General features: G+C 45.5%; 1 protein-coding gene and 1 long non-coding RNA gene across 5 annotated transcripts in view; both read left to right on the top strand.

Annotated features, from left to right (window-relative positions):
- LOC144127899 (uncharacterized) overlaps nt 1-17,637 on the top strand; it is a 39,702-nt gene extending 22,065 nt beyond the window's left edge. For all 4 annotated transcript variants that reach the window (XM_077660878.1, XM_077660877.1, XM_077660879.1 and 1 more), the window contains exons 3-4: nt 5,634-5,993; nt 11,119-17,637. In XM_077660878.1, the coding sequence (XP_077517004.1) occupies nt 5,634-5,993; nt 11,119-11,422 (664 nt within the window). In that variant the 3' untranslated portion in view covers nt 11,423-17,637. The remainder of the gene's footprint in view (nt 1-5,633; nt 5,994-11,118) is intronic.
- Nucleotides 17,638-17,657: 20 nt separating this feature from the next.
- LOC144127900 (uncharacterized) lies at nt 17,658-18,493 on the top strand. Its single transcript, XR_013313613.1, has 2 exons — nt 17,658-17,888; nt 18,425-18,493. It is a non-coding gene; the product is annotated as an uncharacterized LOC144127900 (long non-coding RNA).
- The last annotated feature ends 428 nt before the right edge of the window (nt 18,494-18,921 follow it).

The raw sequence follows: 18,921 nt of genomic DNA, 5'->3' as shown, positions 1-18,921 counted from the left end.
TCTTTGAATGTGCATAATCATTTATTACCGTTTGTCTGCTTTAATTGCAATTTACTTAATTTATATACTCATCCCCTCTATTCGGACACTTGAGGGTCTGAATAAATTCATCATCATAAATTAAATGACGCTGTTATTAGAGTTTTAGTATAGCATCAAAGTGATGGTGGGCATGAGGGGAATTGTGTTAGTGTGCCGCAGCAACTTACTCCCACAGAGAGCTTTAGTATAGCATTCTGAAAAATGTTAAAGGGGCTGCGAAACAGTGCTTGAATGGATGTGGACTCTACATCAGATGGATTCTTTATGTCACACAGATGCTGACTCAAAAAGAATTACAGGAATCGATGAATGGGAATGGGAGTTATTCAGTGATGAAATTTCAAAATAAAAGCAAACAAAATGCTACCCTCAAATTGGTTTTTGCGGGTTTCCCATTCCCATTTCACTCTCCCAATGACGACACTGGGCAGGATCAATCAAAACAGCCTATCTGAGCATGTCGCAGAAGTTTGCACACCATGGTTCTTGCCAAGGCTGGTAGCGTCGTTTTCATGGTTACAACAACAAGCACGTGAACACCAAGCTAACCCAGCGATGCTTCATCGTCACGTTGGCGGCGTAGAAGGGAGCACTGATCAGTGACGTACCCTGACTTATGGATCTGAACTCGAGCATGAGCACGAGATACTGCGACGGAGTGACGGGTGACGGCCTGTGCAAGATATTAGAGACCTTTAGCCTAGCGCGTACTGCTACTGCTTACCACATACCATAGCCCGTCACTAGGAACGCGCTGATTGGTCACGGCGAGCAAGGTGCGCGTGCTGTTGACGGGAACGTGGCACCATCTGGTGCCGCCACCCGGTCATCCTCCACAAACTGACGATGTGCACTACTAAATGTGAAACGAACGGCTTTTTTTTTTTTCATCTTTCCTTGAGACCGAAGCGAACACTTGTAGTATGCAATGGCTTGATCGAATCGATTCCGCAAAGCCTTTCTCAGATACGTAGACAGGCGCTATAAGTGCTGTGTGCTAGGCCATAGGATGTGTACAGAGAGGCACCAAGTCCTTCGATGCAAAAAAATAGCCAGAGCCTCTGATGGTGTATTTTTGTTTTACTTGCTTTACAGTGCTTTTATCTAAGGCAAACAATTTGGTTTTGTTGATGTAATATAAAATGCAAAAACTTGATGAAAAGTATCTCTATTTATTAACACAATTTGCACTATAGTATTTACTGTTTGTCCCATCATCAAGCTCTCGCCCAATGATGTCATATCCACTGCTAAAAACCGCCACTGTATGGTGACACCGTCAGTGCCATGAATTTGTTTTTGTGAGCTAATTAAAATATTAAAAACTGGGGTATATGCGGTACGACCGATGCTAGTAGCATCGGCATAATTCATTCTATGCAACCAACAGTCAAAACAATGCACTATATGATTATATGTCAATGATTATATGTCTCGGTTATATATGATTATATGTCTTGAGGCCCCTTTAAATGCGATCTACGTCACATGGAGGGAAAAGGTCTCTTTAATATGGGCGCCACTGCTGCTAATTTGCCAAGATATTATATTTCAGATTCTTTTACAGCCACCTAATTCAGTAATGCTTATTTTCGCCAGCAAAATGCCCAAGCAATTCCTTTGCTATTAAAATTGCTGTGTTAAAATAAGCTTAAACACAGTGGCATCATTTAGTCAAAGCTATGCTAAGTACAAACCGCACGAACTTGAATACTTCGATCACACGACATATTAAGCTCAAAACAGTTTTGTAATTTTAATTTAATTTGCATAAAGCATGGTGTCAAAGCTCAAAAACTACTTTTGTTACGGTCCAGGCGGTTGTGTTACGGTACGTTCCGAGCAGTTGCAGACGGTTGCTGTGTAGCTTGAGGGCCCATTAGGCCCAGGAGCACCAGAATTGAAATTTTATCTCAAAAACTGGGCTGAACTACAGCTTTCACCTTGTCGACAAAGTTAAGTCAGCCATTGCGAAAGGCTACAACATCAGCAGTTACCGGTAAACATGCTGACCGGAGCCGCAACGACTACTTGTTCGAATGAAGCAGGTGGCTCATGCTTTGCAGGATGCCGCCATGTTTTCACGCTAGGTGCGCAAAAGCTGCAAGTCTAACTTCTGAATATTGCGCATGTATGCTAACACTACTTCCTTGCTGGCGTTCTGCGCATGTGCACTCGAGACCCATTATTCTGCTAAGCAAGCAATCACACAAAGCCATCAATGCTAAGACTCTACATATTCATACGTCAGCATTAGAGGGATCTGTGCTAGTGGAAATGGCTACTGCTGTCACGCATGACAGGCAACGCAGTGTGAAGCTTGTGGCATGACCACTACCTGCTTACTCTGGCAGATTGGGAAGAGCAACCTGGGTCTCACAAGCCCCACTGGTGGTGGTCTGAAACAGCCACTTGATGGGGCAGTGGCTTAACCGCTGCACCAGGAGTGGTACAAGGACTTCCAGCAATCAATTAATGTAAAGTGGAGAATGAGACTAATTCTGCATATATGAACATTAGCTACAACAGAATGAGCAGCAAGAGAAAATGCTAGCGCATTCAAACAATCCACTGAGGATCGCCCAAGAGTGCTAGCCCTTGTAAGGCTTTTTGCAGGGAGCATCTCTTGCCAGCAGCCCTTTTTTTTTAGTGGTGGTGTGTAATGGAAGAGGTGGGATGGTTTGACCCCATTTAGCTTGGATCCGCTTGCATGCTTTCTTCTCGCTGCTCACCCCCGCTTTTTAAAGGCAGCTGTGGGAGGTGCAAACATATAATAAAGCCCTGTGTCGCAGCAGAGGTCCTTTGACTACATATTTTATTAGGCAGGGTTTATTTCTGATGCTTGTTTTGGCAGACATAGCAATGATTGCCTTGTGCAGGATCATCTCGAGATTATCCATACGAAGTACGAACCTTTGTCACAACAATTTATTCATTCTTTCTGCATCATGAGCATTCGTCCTGGCCTGGTGCTCAGCTTGTTTAGAGTGAATTGTTTAGGAAATGGGTCTTTGACCCCGCCTTGAGTAGACAAAAACACCTTGTACCATTGTGCTCTTTGGCCACAGATGCCTTTGCACCATTTTGTGCCATAAAATATCTTCACCATCATAATCACCCGCCAGGACATAGTGTAATGCAGCTGTGCAGGGTGGTGGCACAATTTGTGAATGTCTCTGCACTGAACAAAGAACTCCGCATGGAAGCTGGGGAGAGGGCGTAATATTCAGTCTGAGTTTGTGGGCTCCTTGTCCCACACAGACTAGTTGCATCCACCATTCAGCTACTGAAACAGAAACCAAACTACATGCGAGAAATTCAACTAATTATTATTTGAGCATAGGTGGTTCTCACAAGGTCATCCATGTTTAATGGAGGCTTATGCATCATTCCAAAGCATAAACACTGTAAAAAATTTGGTGGTGTCTGTACCCCTTGAACAGAAGCCTTTCTTTCTGTTATGCTTGTGCTTTTATGAATATGAATACACTATGATCTCGGTGATATGAATCCCACGGGGTCGCAAAAAAATTCGTATAAACCGAATTTGTATCATTCAGAGGAACAAAATTCTTATGTAGAAGCATAGGAAATGTATTCACGCATATCTGTTTATGGCTGACGGGATTTATTCATGGCTGTGCGGCCACAGCTCACTACTTACTGTACCTACCGCGCGGCTGGCAATCACAACGTCCACGATGTGCGGGCCACACTGCCACTCGCTGCTCCCGGTGCGTACCGCACGGTTAGTGATTGCGGCGTTGGTGACGTATGGGCAGCGTTTAGTGCTCGAGAATGCAGCTGTGGCCCGTGTGTTCGTATCATTCATAGTGGCATGGGAAACATTTGGGAGCATCCAGAATTCCTCACATTGAGCACAGTGCGCTCCAGCCAGGGAATTTTATAAATTTGTACTATCGCGAAATTATATCAGTCTTGTTCGTATTGCCGAGATTCTCATCCGAGCAACATAACAAGCTTGGTACTGCGCGTAGGAAAAGAGAAACTCTAGAGAATAAAGTGCAGAGGGAGGGAGAAAACGCATACAACAGGCAGCTGAGCTCATCTTCAGGCTGTCCATATTTCTGTGCTATCTCTAATTTGCTTCCTTTTAGTTACAAAGCAAGCATCGCATTAAAATGCTTGGTAGCTATTCAAGAGGACAGCCTGTTTCTCTTACAGTGAGAATGTATAGAGCGTGGATGGTAAAGGAAGTGGGAGATGGCGCATTGTATGAATGCCACATTCAGAAACTTGTGCACAAACTGCTGTCACTGCACGCTGGGAAGGCCAACTTTTCACTCCGTTTACCTAAACCTGCGCTGAGAGCATTTGCTGTTGAGTTGTGCGCGCTTTGCTAGTATTGAATCTGGGTTCCTTTGACCAGCGAAAACACACACCTCCCAAAGAGCTTAGCAGCACTCAACAGAGTGGTGGTTTAGAGACAGAGGGCTCGAGACATTACGTTCACGCTTGGCTGTGAAACTTGGGGTGGGTAAGCTGCTGTTGATGTTACATAGAACGTTGGCCAATGTCTCTGGATAAGGCTCGGGTTGTGTCTGATGGAAAATTCTCTGTAGGCCTCGTGCTTAAAAATCTAACCGACTGATGGGCAAACCCACCGCGCTGGCTCAGTGGTTATGGTGCTCAGCTACTGACCTGAAAGATGCGGGTTCAGTCCCGGGCCGCGGCGGCTGAATATCGACGGAAGCAAAATTCTAGAGGCCCGTGTACTGTGCGATGTCACTGTGCATTAAAGAATCCCAGGTGGTCGAAAGTTCCGGAGCCCTTCACTACGGCGTCCCTCATAGCCTGAGTCGCTTTGGGATGTCAAACCCCCATAAACATAAACCAAACCGACTGATGTGCACGTTGCTTTGATGGCAGTGGGAGACAAATGAAATGTGAATGCGTGCTTGAGACAGAGGGCTCGAGACATTACGTTCATGCTTGGATGTGTGAAACTTGGGGCTGGTCAAAGCTGCTTTTGATATTACGCAGAATGAAGGCCAGTGTCTCTGGGTAAGGCTGGGGTTGCGTCTGATGCAAAAGTCTCTGTAGGCCTCGTGCTTAAAAATCTAACCCACTGATGTGTAGGTTGCTTTGGTGGCTGTAGGAGGCAAATGAACTATTAAGGCCTGCTCGGAAGTTATGAGGAAGCACCAGAACTTTTGCAGAGTTTGCTACTTGCCAGTGACTGGCTGTAGTAGTTGCTCGGCCTTTGAATAAACTTTTTGTAATGCTATAGACGAAAAACTCTGACAATGGATATTTGATTTCATTGTTTCATTCCGAGACAGAACTCGGAGCGAGAGGAAACTGCTGAATGTGTGATGATAGCGCATGCTGCTTTACACTGTCAGTCAATCGGTTGAACTATGTTGCTAAAGGTTGAATTGGGAAGAGATGAAAGTGCCACGAGGAGTGTGAAGGAAGAGGCATGAGGAGGCAAAAGCCAGTTAGTATCTTGGAATAAAGAAGAGCTATGCAAACATGTGTTTAAAGTTTTCCTTTACATATGTGTTGATGGCACCTACCATCAGCACAACAGCAATGTCTCCAGACGAAGCGTCTATTTTACTGTGCAGTGGCAGACACCGGCTTCGCCTTCTGTTGCGGCCGTGCAACCTGCTCGGCTGTCTTCGGGGACGGGCCGAGCAGGCCTTCTTCTGTGTGGCGACCAAGCGTGCAGAGCGTTCCCACGCTGCCGGTGTGGTTCTCAACGATGAGAAGCATGTGCTGGTGTTTCTGTCAGGGCCATCTGAGCTGCGCATTCAGCTGGCCGTGTGGCTGGGCGCTGAGTTCAAGACCAGCCTGCACCGTCTGGAGCTGGCTCCCTGGGAGCTGTCCATGACCGCAGGCCTGGGTGTCTCGCTGCTCAACCTGGGGCAGAACACCCAGGAGTACTGCCTGGAGGTTGGCATGGGCGACATGAAGCTGAGATTCAGGTGCGGCCTCTGTTTGTTGCGAAAAACTACATGGGCTAATCTTTTGCTTAACACAAACAAATCAGCGAAAAGATGAGGGGGAGCCACATACGCCTGCATAATGGTCGCGGCTTCTAAGAGGCGGCTAGGACCCACTGCCTTCTTCGTGCTGAAGGAATTCGAAGCAGAGGGGTGAATGATAGTGACCACTAATAAGTTCAGTGCATTAGGCTTAAACGATCAAGAGTCTTCATTACACCAATGGAGAGCAGGTGCAACACTACAACACTATCGCTCTAGATCTAGCACAGGGTTAAAATGGTAACTGTGCCAGTTTTAGTGCTCAGAGTGAATGAGCGCACTTAGTGCAGTAAGCAAATTGGTTTTGAGGAAAGCCAAGACACAGTAACTGTCTCACTTCTCTGCAGACACCTCAGCCGTGCCATGGGGGAAGGGATGGAGGATGGAAGAGAGAAATGGGTGCCATAGTGGTGGGCTGTGGAGAAGTTTCGACCACCGCCTGGGCTTTTTAAAATGCACTGTTGAGTGATCTATCCTCTTATTACATATTTTCCGCACCATAGGAGATTTTTCTGAACACATTAGATTTGCCACTTATTTCACTCTAACCCCATCCACTTCAAAACTGCCATTGAATGACTTTTCCTGTTCATGTCTAGCCCACCCCTCATGTAGAACCCTCATGTATTGAAAATAAATAAATTAATTAATTTGTGGAACACAGGCATGCGGTTCTTAAATAAGCTGTGACTAATATTCCAGAATAGCTGCCTGTTCTTTGTGATGTGTCCCTCCTTTCACCTGTACCCATCTTAAAATTTGGTCATCTCGCAGCCATGAACTGGGCAAGCCCAAAAAGAAGTTTTATACTGACTAGCAGCTCTGAATACCAGCAACAGGCACCAGGCAGTTGGAAAGCTCACAGGGAAGCACTGCCTGGGCATCATGAGGAAGTGTGTCTGGTGGAATAAGCCTTGTACCAACAAGTCCAGTTCTTTTAGGAGCTCATAGATTAGTCAGTCAGTGATCAATGACTTGGAACAGGCAAAGCAGAATGGTAGGTCTAAAAGTGAATACTGTAAAATCTTGTTAATTCAGCCTTGAAGGGACCAAGAAAAATGTCTGAATTTTCGAATGGCCCTCGAAAGACTGCTGAAAACCGTTTGCATCGCAGTATTTTTATCTGATGAATGCTTGAACAATGGTTGTCTACGTTCGAGATGAAAACTAAGCAACAGCAACAATTTTTCATGGTTCTGTCAAACGCTTTGTTTTGCGCACACAGTTGGAACTGTCAAAGAATTGCTCCGAAATCATAAAGGCCTCCGCGGCCCTTTTTGCAGTGCGATGCAGTAGCAGTGATGCCTCCTCACAAATGGCCCTATCGCATTTTGAGGATGTTTCACCGCACGGACTATGAACAGTACGTTTCAGCATACTGGAATAAGCATGTGGATGCTAGCGGGGGGATATATGTAGGAACCTTGCCAGGCATGTTAAACGAAGACTGGCACTACAGAAAAAGACAAGGACAAGAGCAAGAGGGTACTACACACAAATCTATGCCTTTTTCTGCCACGCCATTCTTCGCTTAATATGCATCACCAACTTTCCCAAACCTCTACACTTCTTTGCCAGGCATCTACAGTTGATCAGTACGTGATGTTGTTTGCTGTGCAGCCGACCCTGTCTCCTTCATTGCAGTGAACACCAAACAATTTCGAAACTCCTTTCCTTAACCATGTAATACCCAAGCATTGAAAACATGATATAAAAGTTGTGAGCTTCAAGGTTAATCACAGATAATCACAGAGGGAACGGAAGAAGCTTGTGAAGAGGAAGTCCATTAACGAGTTAGCGGTAAGAGGGAAAATACAGGGATTCAGGATATCGCTGCAGAACAGATATTCGACTTTAACTGAAGAAGACGATCTTGATGTCCATACAATGAACGATAATCTGACAGCTATCATTACGGAGTGCGCAGTAGAAGGAGGCTGTAGGACGGTTCGAGAGAATACCGGCAAGCTATCTCAGGAGACGAAAGATCTCATTAAGAAACACCAAAGCATGAGGGCATCTAACCCTACCGACAGAATAGAACTGTCAGAGCTATCAAAGTTCATAAATAAGCGCAAGGTAGCCGACGTAAGGAAGTTTAATATGGAGAGAATCGAGCATGGTCTTAAGAACGGAGGTAGCCTAAAGGGGTGAAGAGGAAACCAGGCTTAGGTAAAAACCAGATGTATGCGTTAAGAGACAAGCAGGGCAATGTCATTAGCAATATGGATAAGATAGTTAAAGTAGCTGAAGAGTTCCACACAAATATCTACAGTAGCCAATGTAATCAGAGCATTATTGAGAAAGGCAGTAGTGCACAGCAATGTGTCATCCCGCCAGTAACAAAAGATGAAGTAAAGAAAGCCTTAGGGGCAATGCAAAGGGGAAAAGCAGCTGGGGAGGATTAGGTAACAGCAGCAGCTCTGTTGAAGGACAGAGGGTAGATCGTGCTAGAAAAACTAGCCACTCTGTATACGTTATTTCTTATGACCTCGACTGTACCAGAAGCTTGGAAGAATGCAAACATTATCTTAATCCATAAGAAAGGAGATGCCAAGGACTTGAAAAACAACAGACCAATCAGCTTACTGTCCGTTGCCTTCAAGGTATTTACTAAGGTAATTGCTAATTAACCAAATCAACCAAATGATCCGGCAGGCTTTCGTAAAGGATATTCCACAATAGATCATATTCACACTATCAATCAGGTGATAGAGAAATGCGCAGAACATAACCAACCCTCAAATATAGCCTTCATTGATTACGAGAAAGCATTCGACTCAGTGGAAACCTCAGCAGTCATACAGGCATTGCGGAATCAGGGTGTAGAAGAGCCTTATGTCAAAATACTGAGGATATATATAGCAACTGCACAGCGACCGTAATCCTCCATAATGTCAGCAATAAAATTCCAATAACGAAGGGCGTCAGGCAAGGAGACACGATCTTGCCAATGCTGTTCACCGCATGTTTGCAGGAGTTATTCTGAGGCCTGAATTGGGAACAGTTGGTAATAAGAATTAATGGAGAATGCCTAAATAATCTGAGATTCGCTGATGACATTGCCTTGCTGAGTCACTCAGGAGGTGAACTGCAAATCATGATCAGTGAGTTAGACAGGCAGAGCAGAACGATGGGTCTAAATATTAACATGCAGAAAACCGAAGTAATTTTCAACAGTCTCGAATGTGAACAGCAGTTCACAATTGGTAGCGAGGTGCCGAAAGTGGTAAGGGAGTATGTCTACTTAGGGCAGGTAGTGACAGCTGATTCGGATCATGAGAGGGAAATAACTAGAAGGATAAAAATGGCGTAGAGCGCATATGGCAAGTTCTCGCAGATCATGAGTGGCAGTTTACCAATATCCCTCAAGAGAAAAGTGTACAACAGCATAATCTTACCGGTACCCACCTACGGGGCAGAAACGTGGAGGCTAACGAAAAGGGTTCAGATTAAATTAAGGACAGCGCAGCGAGCCATGGAAAGGAAAGTGATAGGTGTAACGTTAAGAGACGGGAAGCGGGCAGAGTGGGTGAGGGTACAAACGCGTGTTAATGACATCCTATTCGAAATCAAGAAGAAGAAATGGGCTTGGGCGGGGCATGTAATGCGAAGGCAAGATGACCACTGGTCCTTGAGGGTAACGGAGTGAATACGAAGAGAAGGCAAGCGTAGCAGGGGGCGGCAGAAGGTTAGATGGGCGGATGAGATTAAGACGTTTGCAGGCATAGGGTGGATGCGGCTGGTGAAGGACAGGGTTGGAGAGACATGGGAGAGGCCTTTGCCCTGCAGTGGGTGTAGCCAGGCTGATGATGATGAATTCCTTTGTTGTAGAAATGTACAAGACTGGGAGGTAATTACAATAAAACATTGATGATTTGAACCTCGTTAATTTTAAATCCCAGATAATTTGAAGAATTTCTGCAATCACATAACTTTTAATGTAAATTTGACTGGGTAATTCGAAGCGGCGGGCTGCACTGGTTAATTCCAAGTACTAGGGTGCTGTGCGGGAATGCCGTATCCAGATTTCGCCGCAAACCAATGAAGCGATGGTCCCTCGGAGCTGCACGGCAGCACTGCAGAGCAATGCTGATGCTTGATGTGCAAACCACCCCAGCCCCGGTTCTCCCAGCACAAACCAGTCTTTGGTGTGGCTTGCAGACCGCTGAAGCGCGGCCTGCAGAGAAGACGTGCTTCACTTCAACACAGCCATAGATACTACTGGTTTCAAAGTAACATGTTCTTGCTTCATCAGAGCATGACCAGACTGGAGGCAGCAGTCCGTGTGCTCTTTGCTTCTCGCCAGCCCGGTCAAGACAATGTCTAGAGAAGACGCTGACATCAAAACACCTGCCACCCTTAGCAGCGGCAGTGCGTGTCCCGCGAGGCAACCATCCTTGCTCTATGCCAGTGGTGGGTTGACAGTGCCTAATGTCAGCCTGTGCAGTTTATTTCAGTGATGTGCCATGGTTAGAAGGTTGGGTTACAAGCATCTCGACTACTTTTATGATCCATCACATATAAGTCGACCTTTCTTCATAAAAACGCTCATCTGAAATTGGGGGCTTGACTTGTACGCCAAGCCTACCTTTTTGTGGTGCCTAAGGTTAATCTGTAATGCTAATAATCATCATCATCAACCTGACTACACCCACTGAAGAGCAAAGACCTCTCCCATATTTCTCCAATTAAGCCTATTCTGTGCCAGCTGCTGCCACCCTATGCCCAAAACTGGTAAATCAAGAAAAATTTGAAACTGCTCCATCACGTGCCGGTGCAACATTGCAGTGACAGAAGTTTTAGGCTGTTTTGTCATTTGGGTCAGATTCTGCATGAATTTATCTCTCTAGTTGGCCTCCTTCATCTCTGACCTTCCTTTAATGAATATGCTGAAAAGGACTGTTTCTTTGAGTATGCTAGCAATTCGTGTAGTTCAGTCAGCATAAATTAAAATTCTGTCACATTTTTGTGCTCTGCATTGCACACGATGGGCATTACACAGAATTAATATGAACTGTAGTCAGTGGCTGCTTCTTCATTTTCTGCCTTCTCACCGCTGCAGTGAGGAGGTGGTTGAGCAGCTGGCGCCACCGGCACTCTTGACAGAGAACGGCAGCCGGGCGCTGCTGCTGGCACTGTGCAGGCATGCGCACAGGCACGTGCTTCCAGTGCCCTACGAGGAGATGCCGCTGCACAGCGTGAATCTGCCGTCCCTCTTCTCTGTCAACCATGAGGGAACAGTGGAGGTGCATGCGTCTGCGCCCATCCCCCAGCTAGTCAAGTGCCTCTCAAATGCCGCAGAGCACACGCTCTTTGGCATCCTGCCACTAGTGTTCGAAGAAGAAGACACTGAAAGCATGCAGTGAAGTTAGGCTACAAAGGCTGTCTGTGCGGAAGTTTTTGTTTTGCTGTGAAAGTGACGAACAGTGTTGCAGAACGAGTATGACTGTTTCTGGAAGCGAGTAGACTGTTTTCATTTGCTGGTAGAAGGGTACGATGGTACTGAGGCACTGTGTACAATGTGTTCCAAGATCCCGAGGCATAGTCTACAATATGTATGATGACCCCAAGGCACTGCTTACAATGTCTGCAATGACCCTGAAAGAAAGCTACACCAGAGTCTTGAATGGTTCTTGAAATCCCCCTCCGCCCCCACTTCCCCCAAATTGGTCAGCTGCAGTGCCTTGAAGTTCAAATGGGGAGAAAACAGTACTGACACTTGAAACAAATGCCAGGACTAGTGCAGCCTATCTATCATGCTTGCTGGATTTATTTGAGAACTAAACACTACTTCACACTTATCACTTTGGGTGCAGCATAGTGTGTTGAACAGTGCCAAAATGAGACTGAAGTGTAGCTAAAGTTGAAAGCTTTTATCTTGTGAACACTGCCTTCTGCAGCTGCCTTTCCTTGCACATGTGCTTTTTAGACAGTCGTATAGGATTGGGGACATTTAGCATTTGTGCAGCACAAGAACACGAGGGATATAAGCTGCCTTTTTTTTTGTGTGTGGTGATGTACAGTGCCCTATGAGCCAAGCCCCATGGCATGGGCATTGTGATGCAACGTGATGCATAAAATTTGTAATCTCACACCCTCATATTCATTGGCTACATGATTCTCCTGTTAAAGAATAGGCTTTAACGGAACTCGCAGATTCAAAAAAAAAAAATTCCTGCTGTAGAGTACAAACTAAATGTTCCGCGTTAAATTACTCCACACTGTTCTGGCAGAATGCCCACAGTTGGGTCCTTTGCAGTGATGTTTCGAGAATCTGTTATGTCCTGTCTCTGTGTCTGAGTGCATCCATTTTTTTTTTATCTTTGCCAACAGATGCAATGTTTTCCTTGGTCAAATTGCAAAGTTTCTTTGTGGCAGGCCTATTTAGGAAATGCTTCCTAGCTGTTTTTATGAAGATTTTTATTGTGTTATCAAAATGTGAGTGTGTATTCTTTAAAATGTGTACATATCTTGTTCCTCAGCATCTCATTGAAATCATAGCTAACATAGTTTACCACTGTCATCTATTGACTTTTATGGCAGTACTATAACTGACAAGCAGTCCTTTTCACTTTTAATGACCGATGCAAGGTATTGCAAAAAACCAGGGGTAGCTGGATTTTTTTCTTTTTCTTTTTAAAGAGCGCACATAAGGGGGCAAGTGTGTTCTGAGGAAAGTTAACTCTAAAATGTTTCTTCGCTCAACCATTGCGTTTTTTAGGAGGTCCCTAAGATGGAGTACAATTCAATGAAAGGAATGGATGCCACTGACAGTTATGAAGCTTAAAAGATACTGCTTTCTGAATTTGTTGCCCCTGCACTGTTCAGTTGTTTCACAATGTTTTACCAGTGATTTGCTCTTGTTATGGGTTCATTTGAATAAAGAAACTTCAAATGCACCTTGTCACAAAAGATTGCCATTGAATGAGTGAAGCTTAAGTGTGCTTTTCGTATGCATTGGCCAGAACAAACTTGTAAAGGGCAACAGACCAGTTAATGCCCTCAAAACTGGCCATGGTAAAGAGCTTTGTACAGTGCAAAAAACCAAATTTTAGAGTAGAAGCACATACACACCAGTACTGTCTCAGAACTGATGTTATGCAGAAATACATAAAAGATGTGGCTAAAGCACATGCATGATGTGTGCAAAGACGTCTGTGAGGGAAAAAAATCATTAGCAGTAGCCAACAGTAAGGATAAAAGGTAAAAACCAATATTACCCTGCAGTAAAATCAGTGTCAAAGAACAAACTCTTCTGAGGTTTAACGATGGTTTGCTGATGCAGTGATCTTTGTTCTTGGCAATGTGGCACTGAAGACTCTCTGACAGCTTCCATGTCACTTTCATTTGGGTTGCATTAGCCGCGACATTGACCGTTAATTCTTGAACATCTTCTGCCAACTACAAGATGGGTTAGGTAGGTAAAGGATTATCCAATTCTAAAGTGAACAGAGGCACTTGTGAGGGAGCTAAATCAGAGCTACTGAGGGCGTCACACTGGAATGACATGCATTTTAATGCGCAGATGCAAGAAGTGCAGGAACCATCACGACTCCCCGCACTAACTGTGCTTGCTTGTCAGTTCGCTAGTCTCCACCATAAGGCATGTTCTTATTCACTCTAGAAGTGAACGGCTGTGTACTAGGTAGCAGGCGAATGGAGGACTTTGTTATGGCTTGTCGATGTATGATATCGATGCCATTGCAGCATGTTGTAACCAGTGGTTGCTGTATGACAGATTTTCTCCAGGGTGACTGATGTCGCCGAAGTGGTTTGTCTGATCTGAAAACTGTTGCGTTCTCCCGCTGTGTAAAGGCATTGCCCTTAATCATACTTTACAGCCCCATAAGGACGTTCTCAAGGATGTATCACCTGTGGTCGTGTAATATGGGTCACTGTTGGACCCTGTGCATTAGCGGCACGCCCGACTCTTAAGAGGGTTAGAAGCCTTTTTTTTTTAATGTGATATCAATTAGGTTGCCGTCTCACAAGAAGTTTCAGGCTTCTCTGTCATGAAATTCCCTGATTAGTAGATAGAGGTCACATGGCCTTGTGACATCATCACAGCCTGCCCTGATGGGCCACCGATTGGTTGAGAGTGGTCATGAGACCTTGTGACATCATCACAACCTGGCCACCAGTTTGTGAGCAACGTACCAATCGTGGCAAGTGACAATTAAAAAAATTATTGGTCATGAGACCGCCACAATGTGTAATTGACTTTGATTAAGACAATTGCATGGAAATGGCTGAACTGCATGTGTACTGTGAACAATAAATAACTTGCCATGAACTAATTGCTCTCGCATTTTCTTCGTCAAGAATGTGGGTAAAGAGGCCCTTAAGTGTTTTTTTTTGTGTGGCATGGTGCAGTAGAAATTGCAGTTCTGGCCACGAGTCATCACTCCTGGACCCTGGAAGTGGTAACTCAAGGCTCAACCGTGTCTCTACTGTTTAGTGGTGGCGCGAATGTGCAGAGAAGTGTTGGTGCAGACCACTGGTTGACAGCCACGAATACAGCAAGGAGGTTTAAAACATCTTGTGAACTGACTGTGGATTTCCAGGTAGTGGGAGATGTTATGAAAACAAGCAATAGACTATACAACTACTACTTTGTTTCATGCATTTACTTAAGACAGTGAAAAAGAAAAAATTTACTTCAGTTCATTTTTTTTTTGTCTTCTTAAGCTGTCCCACTGCATTGCACTTCTCAGTCTGTGCTTGAAGGGGCTCTGAAACACCTTTTGAGGGGAGTACATAACCAACTCAATCACTAGATTCTGTCGTCATGAACATCTTAGCCAAATTATTACACTTCTACATGCAGTAGAGAACCCACAATCGCTCGCAAAAGTTGGAAAGTCCTTTCCGGCGACTTTTTCGTGCTCACGCCCTCCTCCGTCACACGCTGTTGCATAATTCTGTCAAGAGATGGCTATTGGTTAGATTCTTGCAGGCGTCCCGAAGCTACCATGACTGCTGTCAATCAGCAGCGTCGCTCCGGCGGGTCAGGTGGCTCCGTCCCCTGGGGGATTCCCCGTGGTGGTGCCCACGCCGGAGGAGCACCTACCTTCCGGCATGCAAAAAGTGACGAGAGGTGAGGGAAAGGCACGTAGACGCTGAAATTCATATTTTGACTAGACATAAATTAGCTTCTACAAAATGTATTTAAAAAATTCTTGCTGAAGGATATTCATGAAGCGACGTCTTTTAACATCCCAGGAATACCACCCCTTTCAGAGACCCTTTACCAGCCGGGTCACTGGAGACGCACGTTTCAATTTATGTACTGAATTTGAGTACGCACACATGGCTCAATTCATGGTTTTTGTCTGTTGGGAAAACACGAGAAGAGGGGCTTTAGTGAGCAGCAACAGGTTCAAGGACCTTGAGAACAAGGGCATTTCTTTTGCGAGAATGCGACAGTAATATGGTGAGCTGACGTGTCTGCTGCATGAAACGCCTTGTAATGTACAGAAAAGAAGTTTGTTTAGCATAAAGCATCAAATAAAGGTGGTTTTGTACCATTAATAACCACTGGTCTGGCTGTTGTTTATTTTCTCCAGCTGCCATAGAGAACCAGAAGGGCACACCAGCAGTTTTGGGCTTGGTATCCCATCACTTACCTTTCCTATTGTTTACCATGCTTCCCTGCAATTTGCAGGAAAGCAGTGTCTAGGTCCTTTCTCATTTCTTGACTGAGGATTGGGAGCGACATACAAAAGGCTCTTTAATGAAAAAGAGAATTCAGCCAGCGAATAAAAACTGCTGACATGCTACTTTGCATTGAAGGGAGTTTGAGAGAAATTCATTAAGATAAGGGTGCACAGAACAGTTTAAAATAATTTAAAAGAAAATAAAAGTATGCAGTCATAGAATAGTGCTGAATGGATATCAAGGAGGGATACAAAATGATTTTAGTTTGTTAACAAGACTAATGTCCTGCAGATGAGCAAACAAAAAATTCAGTGCAGGGTGCTGTACCTGTTACTAAATGATTCTCTTGTCGAAACTTTGGCAAGCACCTTGGGACTTTCCCCACCCTTGTTCACTTTGCGAACACAGCCATCTGCTAGCTTTAGGATGTCTGGCATCTGCGACTAGCGGCCAGTCAGCCATGGGTCAACATGCAAGCAAAGCAAGCGAAAGTAGCGAAAGCAAGTAAATAAAGCCAGTTCATCGCTTTTTGAAGCTACGAAAAGGGCTCTGTGAACAAAAATTTCGTATAGGCCCAAATTTGAAGAAGTGGATATTTTGTGCTTTGCCTGTAAAACGGAAACAGAGACCAAAGAGCACTCGGTTTTGAGGTGCGCAGAACTTCGCCCAGCCCTCCCCTAGGGAACAGTTCTTGGAGTCCTCTTGAGTGCCCCTGCTCTCCCACTGGAATGTGCGGGGTTTACTGGGGTGGGGAGTACGGAGGGGAGGTTAGAAGATTGGTAAAGGGAATCTAGAGAGGGAAAAGATATGGTCATATGGTGTCCTCGGCTGAGCCGCGCTGCCTCCGTGCCGGTGCTTAGGAAGTGACGAATACCACACGAGTGGCACGTCCACTTGCACCTCAGCCGAACGTGCAAAACATTCTCAGAGTGCCGTTGCTCTTTCTGCCCTCTGTTCACCGTGGTCAGAGGCCATTTTTACGAGCAGTCAGCAATTTGTACCTCTTCAGTAACAGCGCGCAGGACCGGCGTTCATCATGGTCAATTCGGGAACCACGACCATGCTCACGAAATACTGCGACTGTGCTTGTGTAGGTTTGTCAGACACACCACGGCGTTATGCTCGCTGGTTTTGATGCATACGCTTTAGAGCAGCTAGAGTGACTTCCGAAAATATCTGCCGACGATTCTCAATCCAATCTCAGCTCCCCACATTGTCACTGTATTGATATATCTTTTAACCTATGCTCACGTTGACAAAAAGTATGTCATAAAGTTCAGGCGCGCCAGATGAACCGCATTTGCCGTTCGCCGCACTAAAAATATTGACGAACCTATAATTTTTTCAAACGGTCAAGGCACTGCGCTCGCCGGCCGGTGGCTGCATGACTGCAGCGCGAATGCATTGCAGCCGCTGCAATATTCAACATTTCTTTAAAATATGCCCACTTGTGATGCTTCGCGTTTTTCCTCTTCGTCGATGCTTCCTATCGGCCACTGTGTAGTGATATTGTCTGCGCCAACAGCGTCGTCCGCCCGCGACGTCTGCTAGCGCGAGCTGCACGACGGGATTGCACCGCGCTCCACCGTCGGTCTCCACGGTGGCGCGGTGGCGCGCTCTCATGTCGTGCTCGTCCCAGGCGAACGTAAGGCACTGCACGAGTGGCATCCCGCCGAACGTGGAGCACCGCACGAGTGCGTGGAAAACTCCACGAGTGCCGTCAGCCGAAGACACCAATAGTCAAACTAGACATTTTAAGAACGAAATTGAAGGAAAAGGGATAAAAATCAATTAACAATGGGGCAAGTGTAGGCTAGGCAGCGCAAGTTGCCGCCCGATGCAAAGGATAAAGCCGTTATCATTCAAGCTAACCAAGCGGCCAAGCCAAGCCGAATTTGTTGAGCCACAAATTCAATCGCCATCGCATCGGCTGCAGTACTATGGCTGCGTTCCAATACTCCCAAGTAGACGGCTACTTAGACGTCTAGCCGGACAGCCGCCATCTTGGGACGCGTTCCATTTCTCGGCGAAGCAGTCTCATAAGACTGCTTCGCCGAAGTCCACATCGATGCAGGCTAACTTGCTGTCTAAAGATGGCGGAGCTGATATACGCGGATGAGCGAGGCGTGCTCTTGCGGGCGTCGGACTGTACACGGAGTATAAAAAAGGAAAAATGTGAGTCATTCCATAATGTTATTTGGTACGCAAACTAGTGGCTAATTAATCTTCGTGGACGTGCGATTCCTAGCAGTGAATCACGCAGGAGAAAATCGTGCAGTTGAGAGCTTTGCTACAGCAGCGGACGCTGTAGGTCTGTTTACGTGATCCGGACGATGCCGGATCTTAATTAGCACTTGATTTTAGGGAATACTCGTCGCTGTCGTTGGCTTCCTCGACGGGCGTTAAGACGGCTGGCGTGACGGTTAACAAATGTGTTCTTCTGTTGCTGTATTAGTTGCATCAACTCTTTCGCGTGCATTCTTTTTTATCTCTACACTCTCAGAACAAATACACCGGCATGTTGCGAATTGATTTTAGTCGTTGCAGGATTAAAGATCGCTGCTGTATTTAGGTCTCTCGCTGTCTCCGAGTGCCACGTAGGGCAGACAGCGGGTTTAATGTCACGTATGTGTTTTCCTGTTGCAGTGTATATTAGCCGTATCGTATTTCGCGCATATTAATTACAGTCTTTCGTATTCTTATGTTTACAGGACCGTCTGGACGAGCACGTTCGAGGAGCATGTACAGTTGAGCATCAATAATAAAAGAATAATCGCATATCTCTTTAGCGTCGTCTTCGGAGAGCGGTCCCGTCTGCTACAAGTAGACTGACCGATAGGCACATCCACCAGTCCGGTTTACGCGCAAATTCATTCCAGAAGAAATGTGTAAACTTGTTGAAAACACGTTTTTAATTATCTTTATTGCTCAGTTTGTGAAAAATAGTAGTACAACTGTTCATAAGCTTTAGTTACATTATTATGCCGCGAGGCGGCGTGAGCACTAGACAAGTTCCAATACATGGACATGTAGACTGCTTCCTAGACGTCACACTAGACGTCTTGTTAGACGTCTAGAGTATTGGAACGCAGCCTATACCGGTGCGATGCAAGTCGTCGTACCGATATGGTGCAGTTAGCCGTTGCTTCTCGGCATAAAGTGTTCTAGCTCTAGGCCCGCGACTGCGCGTACGCGCGTATCGTAGCAG

This window comes from Amblyomma americanum, chromosome 4 (genome assembly GCF_052857255.1).
Source record: "Amblyomma americanum isolate KBUSLIRL-KWMA chromosome 4, ASM5285725v1, whole genome shotgun sequence".
Lineage (NCBI taxonomy): Eukaryota > Metazoa > Arthropoda > Arachnida > Ixodida > Ixodidae > Amblyomma > Amblyomma americanum.
Note: the sequence above shows the minus strand (reverse complement) of the source record. Positions and strands in the feature narration are given on the sequence as shown.